This window comes from Struthio camelus, chromosome 14, assembly GCF_040807025.1.
Source record: "Struthio camelus isolate bStrCam1 chromosome 14, bStrCam1.hap1, whole genome shotgun sequence".
Classification (NCBI taxonomy): domain Eukaryota; kingdom Metazoa; phylum Chordata; class Aves; order Struthioniformes; family Struthionidae; genus Struthio; species Struthio camelus.
The window spans coordinates 9,887,890-9,898,429 of record NC_090955.1 but is presented as its reverse complement, the minus strand read 5'-3'; the positions used below and the strand labels follow the sequence as shown (position 1 = coordinate 9,898,429).

The 10,540-nt window shown below is 52.7% G+C and overlaps 1 protein-coding gene across 10 annotated transcripts in view; it reads right to left on the bottom strand.

The window, feature by feature from the left end:
• Positions 1–274: 274 nt before the first annotated feature.
• Positions 275–10,540, bottom strand: part of MTMR14 (myotubularin related protein 14) — a 36,834-nt gene continuing 26,568 nt past the window's right edge. For 7 of the 10 annotated variants that reach the window (XM_068907366.1, XM_068907376.1, XM_068907372.1 and 4 more), the window contains 2 exons: positions 4,131–4,289; positions 285–666 (listed from right to left, as the gene is read on the bottom strand). In XM_068907366.1, coding sequence (XP_068763467.1) covers positions 489–666; positions 4,131–4,289 — 337 coding nt within the window. In that variant the 3' untranslated portion in view covers positions 285–488. Of the gene's footprint in view, positions 667–4,130; positions 4,290–10,540 lie in introns of all 10 variants that reach the window. The other 3 variants (XM_068907367.1, XM_068907375.1, XM_068907369.1) reach the window with 1 other exon arrangement.

The window sequence follows — 10,540 nt, the reverse complement described above, 5'->3', positions numbered from 1 at the left end:
GGCACGGCGGCCCCGGCCCCGCCGGCAGCACCGCCCCGGGCCCCGCCCGCTCGCCCGCCCGCCCGCCGCGGGACGGCCCGGCCCCGGCCGCCGCCCCGGCCCCGGGGGTCCCGCCGGGGGCGCGGGCTGAGCCCGGCTCCCGGCGCGGTGCTATATCGGTGCCGCCGCTCCCGGAGCGAGGGCCGGGCTATTTATAGCGAGCGGCTCCCCCCCCCCCCCGCCCCCGCCGCGGCTCCCCGAGCCCCCCGCCCGCAGCCCAAACACGAGGCAGGCAGCGGGGACAGCACAGATGTCTTTACTGCACGGATGCGCCGGAGCCGCCGGCCCCCAGCGCGTCCCCAGCCACGGGGGCAAGGGCGGCCGCGACCGGGCGCCCGGCGCAGGTGGTCGCAGGTGCCGGAGCTGCGCTGGGAACGGGGGCCCGGCTCGGCCGCGGGGACCCGCCGGGCCCCCGGTTGTCCGTCTTAGTCGGTCCAGGAGGGCCACGCTCAGAGCGTGCTGCTGCCTCTCAGTCCTACGCCCCGCACAAACTGCTCGAGGAGGCCGCCGATGGCGCCCGAGGGGCTGGGGGGCACGGCCTTCAGGCCGATGGTTTGGCTGTAGCTGGCCACAAAGGCAGAACGCACTTCCTCCAGGCGGGACTCGCGGTCGCTCGCCGTCACCAGCCTAGGAGACAGAAGGTGAAGGTCAGCAGCTCCAGCAGCGGCCTCCCCTCCTCCCGCCCCAGCTCTTGCTCCCTCCCCGGGGATGGAGGATGCGCACGGGGGCAAGGGCCTGGTCTCTGCCCCACTCCCCGGCCGCAGCCGGGCAGCAGCGCTTGGAGCCAGCTCCAGCAGCAAGCCACCGCTGGCCCCACATCACCCAGGCTGCAGTGCCGGCTGCGGCTGCCTTTGCCCCCTACTCTCACCTGGATCTCCTCCTTCAACATCAACCCATTTCTCCCCCTACCACGATCCTTAGCAGGATGTGGTTCGTATAGGAAGCGTTGCTTTCACCAAGCCTGCTCGGGTTGACGTCAGCATCCCGTGCCAGTTCTCCCTCTTTTTCGCACACAGTTTCCAGATGGAGTCTATCCACGTGTATGTTGTCTGGACAGTTGCTTCCAACCCATTTGCAATCCTTCCTTGTTTCCAGCACAGCACTGCCCACAGCCCTCCAGCTCGCACACGCCTGTGCTAGCATAGACACCTTTGGGGACCTGGGGTCCGGTCTGGCTAAGCAAGAGGAGGCAGACAAGGTGACAAAAGCCCCAAGGAGCTCCAGCCATGGAAAGAGGAGAGCCGGGAGACATTTTACTTCTGCTCCACGGCAAGGCTGCTCTGTGCAAGCCGGAGTGCTACACGCAGAGTAGGGCATGGCTTCCCCAAGGACCTGCCCTCCTCTCCATCTGATCTATGCACCTGGTTAGGGGTGGGGGAAGAGAGAGGAGAGAACATAGTATTTCAGATGAGAGAGCGGCAGAAAGCAAGACGACAGTTCAACAGCATCTGCTCCAAGCACTTGGGCCCGAACCAGTCCTTGCTGTGTGTCTCCCAGAGAGCGTAAGACATCCCTCAGAGGTCACTCCAAGGGCACAGTGCAAACCTTCCCATAAAGTATTCTCTTTCATCTCTCCAGTGCCTGGGCTGGCTATAAATTGGCACAGCTAATTTGAATGGAAGTGTTAACCACCCACAGCCAACAGCTTCAGTCCGGAAACAGCAGCAAGAGGATATGGTGGGAAGCCTATAAACAGCAAGCGATGCTGAGGCAGCCAACCGGGCCGCTGTTTACAGTGTCTGATAACGAAGAGAAGCCAGAGGGCAAAGTAAAAAGGCAACACATCAAAACACAAAAAAGGACGCTTTTGGGGAACCTAATTAGAACGTGGAACTCGCAGACCTGCTAACATTAACAAACAGGCTATATTAAAGCAGGATTTACTTGCACCCATCGTTCAATAATCTTAAAGGTCACGTGAAGAGAGGTAAGGTAGGGCGCGAACCAGGGTCAGGTACTGCGTCTTTCAGCTTTCACAGCCCTTTACAGTGTCGATTCTTTATTTAGACTCTTAGGTTTCCTTACTTAAGGTAACTTAAGGAACTTAAGTTCCTTAAGGAACCTGCACTCCAGGGTGCAGGCTCCAGCAGCAGACCGTTGCCATGTACCACAGAGAAGCTCTGCAGACCAACTGCACCACTTCAGGGAACAGTTCAAACAGCAAAGCAGGTTGTGGTTGTGCTTCTTTGCTAAATCAATGGCTCTCTGCCCCGCTACATATCCTAGAGCCTGCATGCTCCAGTCTTCAACTTGGGGTACAGGATGAGAGGAGACTGTCAAAGCCACAGCTCCAAGTAAATCCTGACAAGCCCCACACAACCACGAGGAAGTAGGGTGTGAAAAGCATACCTTCATCGCAAACTGCCACCGATTCATGAGATGTAAAGTGGGAACCTAAATGGAATTTAATTTCCAAGAGCTCACACTGTTTTGGGCTGCGACAAATTGGGATAAAACCATCGTGGGCTCCTAAGAAAACAGCTGACGTGCAGCAGGGAGAATCCAATTCCTGGGACAGGCTCAAAGCAATATCCTCGGTAACTCTTCATCTTGGAGACATTTCCAAAACATCAGCCTGGGCCCAGCACCTGCAGTCGAGCAGTCCCCAGCCCAAGAGCACAGGACCACACAATTTCAGTGAAGACCTGTCTAGGGCAAAGCATTCTTAGCGTCTGCTCTGGACCCAAAGGAGAAGCACCACCTTTGTTCCCCTCCCTTTGGACCTGGCTGTCCCAAGCAGCTAGACTCCAAACTGCAAGAGCTTTCGTTTGGCACAGTCACAATGATCCCAGATGCGTCTGGTAAGTCACAAAAGTCTTTCTCTGCTAAATCCCCAATCCAGATTCGATGTTATTAGAGTATACTAGCTCATCTTTAAATCACATTTCTCTCCACTGAATTCCCTATTCTGACATTAGATCAAAATCCAAGAAGTGCAGCAGTGGACTCGCTAGTTATCAGTGGCCACCAGCACAGCTAGGTTCAGGATAGTAAAGCGGTCACCACTTCAGACCTCTGTTCGTTAGTCCCCCTTCTCAGTGCTCTTCCCGTTCTGCTCCCTCAATGTCTCCAAACAACTGCAAGAGCAGAGTGCTGCGTTCTCATGAAAGGAGAAGATAGGTGTCGCGTTGTCAGGAGCTCCCAGCAAGGTCATATCAGACATTCCTCACGATTCCTCTATCTGCTAATTCATGGGTCTTGTAACTTCTCCATAACGTGGGAGCAGCTGCTCCGGTTCTGCTCAGCGGGACAGCAAACAGCCACATGAGGAGTCAAGCCAGGCCAGCTAGCTTGTCTCACAGGAGATATTTGTTTTCGCATCTCCTGCCCTCTGCCTACAAAGCACATACCCAGATCTCGGTAAAGGGATTGCAAACATTCAGCAGCACAACCCGAGAACAGTTAGCTAGAGGCAGCACCTGATCTGCCATTTCACAGTTTCTTGACTGAAAGTTTGCAGCCTGGAGGCACAAGCCAAGGTTCTCCTCTAACTGCAATTAGAGCACATCTCCTGTCTTTCAAGTTTCCACAGAGGTGACTTTCTATTTGGGAAGGAACATCTGCCTCCCAGCCATTTTACACAGCAACCCCTGCAACACGCAGCGGGATGCAGGGTCTGTGCTGCTCTGCCCTGCCCGGACACAGCAGCTGCAAATGATGCTTCAGTCAGACAAACTCAGGGGTGACAGAATGAGAGCCCCTCTCTCACTGCAGCACGGGCCTGAACCCAGCAGGGAGATGGAGATGAGCAAGATCCAGAAGTAAGACAGCCTGGCTAACCAAGTCTTGTCCCAGCAGGTAGGCATTCAGTAAGTCATGCCCAAATTCAGTGTGTTCAGGAAGGAGAGAGAAAGACCCTTTCCTACAGGAAGCAAAGCGTCCCCCCGTCATTAAGCAGAGAAGACGGTTTCTTTCAGAGCACAGCATAGCCAAAGGGCTCTCACTGACAGCGTTTGCGGGTGGAAAGCATCAAGGCAGGGAAGATGGGACAGCTTGCTATGGGCTCCCAGGTGTCTCCAGAAGCGCCAAAGTTCCAGTGCTCACGGCCAGCTGCGAGACCCAAGGAGAGATCCTGCATTTGAGACACTTACAGGCAAGTGCTAGGAAAAGCTTCATCCGGGAAGCTGCAAGGGAGAGAGGTGTCTGTGCTCAGGATTGCCTGCTCCCGAATACTGCCACACCCTGTCACCATCTGCCAGCTGCCAAAGTCTGTGGAAACGGAAGATCCGGGCAGAGAATGGTCCGCCGATCTGGGGCAGAGAGAGAGGGAGACGGTGCAATCAGTCAGGTCATTCAGCCACATGCCTTTCACTAACTCTGGTGCCAGGGTCGTGCTGGGCTGACTGCCAGCAGCATCTGTGCCAGCAGCTTTGCCACTCTGGGACCGGGGTGCAACATGCAGTTCTGGCTCCAAGCCAAACCTTTCCTTTGAAAGGGAGGGGAAAGCCAAGCTGGCTGGAGCTGATGAAGCAGGAGAAGTCCACCATGAGCAGGACAGGACAAAGCCAGCAAGAAGCAGATGGCCATGCAGAGCTGTGAAACTCGTTAGCAAGATGCAACAGCACGTCCTGCCCCAAATCCCTCACAAATGTGGACACAGCGCTGTATGCAGGGCATCCACCTGTTGCCCGTTTCAGCTCTTAGCACGTAACAGTGCAATGGCAAGGCCTGACGGAGAATCAAGCTAGTGACTTGGTTGGTAGTGGGGAAGATTTAGAGATCCTTGGTCCTGCAGCCATTAGAAAGCAGACCACTCCTGAGGCATTAACAGTAGCTCTGAATGGAGCAAGTCACTGCTCCAGATGTCCCCAGGGCACCCACCCACCACAGCATCTGCAGACTTTTGTACTCCTGTGTTAGAAGAACGGACCGTGTCAGAAGCTAGGTGGTAAAAACCCTTTAGGACAGGAAAAATAGCCTAGGGAAGGACAGTTGTTCAATGCATGCAGCCTCCCACCAGGAAAGGAAGCAGCAATAAATCAGATGTGTGAATCTGAGCAGTTCCTCAAAAATCTCAGAGGAGAGGGCACAATCACTTGAGATAAACCCATAGCTCTTGGGTGCCCAGGGAGCAAGTAATTATTGTGCCCTGCTGCACAGCAAAGTGTACATAGCTGGAAGCACAGCCTGTGGCTGAGCTACTCAATTACACACTACCAAGATCTTCTGGATAATTTATCTGAGATCTGCTGGGCAGAAAGCAGTACGCTAGCTCCAGCTCTGCTGGGCCAGGTACTTGCATGCTGCCTTCACAGCTAAGAATAGCAGTGGCGCACTGCAGCTGCTCCCCAAGAGACCATGAGAACAGCAAGAAATACAGGATTTCCCACAGCAATAAGGTCCTCAAGCAAGACTGGAATGGGGGGCCAGGGGAAATCTACTTGCAATCTAGATCTAAACCCAAGCCTGCCACTTCAGTAGTCTAACCAATATGTCCAAATTTGAGAAGTCTGAAACACGGTCCTGAGCTGGATGTACAAGCAGACAACGGGAAGTCAGAGAGCTCGCTATATATTAGTTTCCCATCATGGTCCTGACGCTCCTGCAGCTGCAGTTTGCAGGTAACATCACTGTCCAGAAGTTCAGGCTCTGGAAGGGCATCCAAGCAGAAAATGGCAAGAGCAGAGCTGCACCTACCCTGCATAGCTCTTGTTCTGCAGCTGCTAGAAGAGTGAGGCTCAGAGGGGTGCTGTCAGCGTTAAGCATTACTTAGGAGAACCTCTTCTTGCAAAAAGGTGGGGTTTCTAGAGCGTATTACAGTGCACTAAGAACTGAGAGAGGCATTTCCTATCTCGAAAGTGGGACTGCAGCACAGAACTGTTAGATCTTCTAGAGATCTGACAGGAATGACCTTTCTTGGGATACAAAGGAATGTGTAAAGGAAACAGAGCAGCCGTTCAGTGATATCCACCCCTTTTCCTGCTGCATCTGGGAAATAAAGCAGAGGAAACCTGCATGAAGGAGGAGACCAGGCAGAGCGTTTCGGCCCAGAGCAGCGCTGAAAACACAGTGGGAACAGTGCAAGAAGCAAGGAGAAGCATACAAGGACTAGGGAAACATCATTTGGGTGCAGTATGCAGAGGGAAGAGGAGGATGTCACGTCCTTGAGTACAGCAGAGCCAGACAGGAAAAATGACAGTGCCTTAATTACACGTGGGGTAACAAGGATTTGACCTAAAGCAGTCAAGAGGTCTGTAGGCAATGGGCTTAGGCAGAAGGGATGTAGATGGGGACAGGTTGCTGTCAGAGAAGAAACAAGCGGTCAAAGAAAGCACTGGGCTGGGGCAAGGTAGAAATAAAGGTTTTGAAGAGGGTGAGTCTGGAATGGCAGAGGCAGGCCAAGGAGGGCTTGGGCTGCAGCACTGGAGGTGAAGAGAACTGAAGAGCTCCGCAGGACTTGTGAATGGGAGTGCAATATCAGCAGCCTGCGTAGAAGACTGACCACACAGCAAGCAGAGAGCAAGACATGATCCAGGGCACCAGGGACAACAAAAAAAGACACTCTCCTTGACTGCCATTGCTCCATGTCTCGCCCTGAAGGAAAGGCAATGTTCCCAGGCTCCCCATCTCTCTAACCCACCCTGAGAACAACAGGGAACCCCATCCCAAAGCACAGACCCAAGAGACTGCTTGACTGAATCCATCAGTGCAGAACTGCCGCAGGGCATGCACTGCTCTGTCTTCTCCTTCAGGCAGGTCCAACAGCTGAGAATTAGTCAAATTACATCTAACCTAATAGCACTTGAATCTAGAAGTTCAACGCAGCCAATTTTGTCTCTCACCTCCAGGCTGCAGCACAAACACTTGCAGCCTAAGTGAATAAACTGACCATCTCTGCAATACGTCCAGACCATCCTTCTCCTGGCTTTGATACCTAAGTGCAGCCAGCAGAGCAAAGAGACTGTGGCAGTCAGTCTCAAGGGAGGCTCCTGAGGAAGTGTCACAACTAACAAGCACCTTAAACAGCCTCTAGAGACATCAAGAGCCAAGGCCGGGTCAGGCAGGCAGGGCGGGCACGATGAGAAATCTTGCGCTACTGGCAGTCAGAGAGGGGCCACGGATTTGGGACTCCAGCAAGGGTTCTGCTCAGCAGCAGTATAACTTCTTAAAAGCTGAGTTTGGGCTTGACACCAAGATTAATTCTTGAAGTTGACTGCATCCCGGTGCAGTCTAGCCATTGCTAGAGGTGAAAAATTTCCTGCTATTTCTATCTGTAACCCCAAAGGCTTCTGGTAAAGTCTTGCTGCAGAGGCCCAAGAAAAAAGGCTTCAGTAAGGCTCCAGAGGAAGCTGAGGATGCTGGGACACCAGGACCGGTCTTCAAGCTCATAAGGACAGCTTTGCAACACAGTACAGCTGTGCCAGCGGCTGGCTCATTGTGAGGGCAGCACAGAGGGTCTTGGGAAGCAGCCGGACCGCTACAGCAAAACCGACAGGGTTGTTAGGAGAGAAGAGATACAGCAAGTCTTCAAATCAATGCATCTGCCAAAGACATCTAATGGCAAACGGAAAGAGAGAATGAAAGCGAGCTTCAAACACCCACCTCTTCAGAGCCACGAGTGGGAAGAGACTCCCTCAAAAGTGCAAGATTAACAAAATTAGATTAGCAAAACAGAGATGAGCCGCAAGCTGTTCCTTCTACAAGGAAGGACCATTAGCAGGCCATAAACTGGCAACTCCTAGCCTGGAATGTTTCCTTTTAATTAGGTCAGCGCTTCCCATGCAACATGCTGCACAGAATAGAGTAGAGTATTTCAGAGCACCTGGACACCCGCTTACCAGAGGAGAGCCAATACCGGAGGCAGAGCAGCAATCGGGGATCCTTCCATTTCTTAATGCGTAAGCGAGTCAGATGCCAAGTGCCCAACAGCTAGGCTCACATCTTGCCCTGTTCTGCCCTCCCTCGCCTGCCGTACTCCCACAAACCTAGGACTATTTGGGAAGCAGCTCATTCGCCAGCACGTATTCTGTGCCTCACATTCAAGTAGTAACCATTAGCACAGCTATTGAAATTAGAAGAACCAGATGCTAGAAGAGAGGCTCAGATTCAGAGGTACTATACACACACACAGACTGTGGCAACCTGGCGAAGAGGGCAGTCCTTCCCACCTTTGCGTGGGAACAATTGGCAAGGAGCGCTTGGCAGCGAGCTGTACTGACAGCCCGGGCTGAATCCCAGTCAGCTACTACACACCAGGTCAATGCTGTAACAGCCTGGGCAGGCCACAGTCCCCTGTGAGCACAACCGTTCTTGCTTGCGGTACGGCCGCGGGCCAGCCGGAGTCCTGGCAAGCCCGTGCTGTGGCATAATCAGTGCAACAGTTCCAGAAAACATTCCTGTAAACAATTCCTTTCCTGCTGCGATCACTATGCCAGGCTCGCTGCTGTCACACGGCAGATCCCCCTTCCCAGCCAGGTAGATATATGGAGCAAGACATGTAGCGCGCACACAGTCTTACCGCTATCAACCAAATACCACAAAGCCAAGGGACAGAAGTTTCTTAGTCCCTCTTTGCACTCATTGCACTCTCTCCAGACCCACATCTGAACCATCGGCAGCCCTTTAAGTGAGGGAGTTCTCTGTGACTGGTGGCCAAAGCAGATCTTCCATGATTTAACTCCTGCAGATCTTGACTTTTAAGACCACAGTACTTTGGGTTTTATTTAATTGACTTAGCAAAAGCACATTCAAGCAAAGATTATCCAGCTGCTAATCCACATCAGTGATACGTGCACACACACACACTAAATCCCTGACACAGATACAGGGTTCTTCTGCAGCGTCATGGGACACTTAGACCGTTAGCGTCAAATGCAAACACAGGACATTATTTGCAGGCCACTGCTCACTCACACGCAGCGAGTTACAGCCAATGCAAGCAATCTGCTGTGCTTAGAGCTTTCATTTTGTAGGAGGAAAAAGCACCTTGTCCTACTGTGCAAATAACCTATGCAGTATCTTCACATATATTTGCACTCAGACATGATGCTACCACTGCATTAAGATGCGCTAGAAAAGCTGTCTATTGAGAACATGGCATTTGAATTTGCCTTTGAAATACTTTGCCTGATAAGGATCATCCAGGCACTTATAGGTACCCAGGGCCCCTGGATCAGAGCAAGATTCAGATGGCCCAGCTGGTGAGATGAAGGCAGCAGCAAACCACTGCCATGGCCCACACAGGAGAGGGGCTTGGCTCACACTGCCTGACTCAGCATTTGCAACTCTTTCCTTTAGGATACTGCAGTTACTCCTGCCAGGAGTCTGCCCAGGCTCTGCTCACCTGAACCAGCTTGGCTTTCCCATCCACTCCTGAGCTCACCTGCCTGACAGCACATGGACTGGACAGCTCACGTGAACTGCCCGAAGGCTGCCTGCTGACATTTTACAAGCAACCATTTTTCCTCTACGGCTGCTGCAGTGGTTAAGTGTTTTGTTGCTATGGCCACACAACCAGAGGATTAGGAAGTCAAGTACAGTAGTTTCTTCATTTTAAGAGCCTTGGGTGTTAACTTGCAACAGCACCATCAAGATGAGGGTATTTTTGGTATCACTAGTCTCTGTGCTCTAGCCTCCATCCTAGTCCCACCGTTTCTTGGGCGGGGGAAGGGAGATAATTTATTTCTTCCTTCCACCACAGATACAGCCCTTCTCCCTCCCCAAAATGGGACCCTCTTCCTCCCTCCAGGGTGGACAACAGTGGCTGAAGATACTGTGATATCCATTACCTGCATGGAGTTCACCACACAGATTCGGACTATCTGAGCAGTGAGACCAAAGCCAAACGGTGTGACATAACCCCTCCCTCTCTGGAAATAAAACACATCATGTTCAGGCCTCAAAAGGCGCAAGCCACGTCAGCATTGACAAGGCAATGCATTGCTTCAAGTCCTCAGCTAGCAGGACCGTTACCAGTGTTATCTCAGGGAAGGCAGGCAGGGCATAGACCAGAGCATGGCTGATCTAGCAGGGAACTATGAGGCAAAGGAGCATAAACGCATCAGAAGACTTGGTTTGAAAAAGCAGCTCGGTTCAGCCGTTGCCTTGACAATTCCACCCACTCCCTGCAGGGTCTCCAGGCTTATTTCCTCTAGCTTGCACACAGAGAGGAGTAGAGGAAACCCAGGTGACACCAGAGAAGCAGCAAGCATACAAGCGTGCACATAATCTCCACCCAGCATCAACATGGCAGATCAGCCATCTTTGCATACAGCTGTCTTTACCACTTTGGCCACACAACCGATTTCCTTCTCCCGTCCTCTTCATTTCAAGCCTTGCAAGGAGGTCCCCTTTTATCCTCAATTCCCCTCTCAAGCACCTTCTTCCAGCTCAGTCCTTCACAACGCCTGGTTTGTAAATGCCAACAGGGATTGAAGATGGAGCGGTGTGTCGTTGCTGTGTGCTGAAGGGTTATAAAGGCTTTATGCCACGCCAGATGCCAGCACAAGGGTCAGGAAGAAATGTTCGTAGTGGAATTCACAGAACATTTACCTCTTACAGC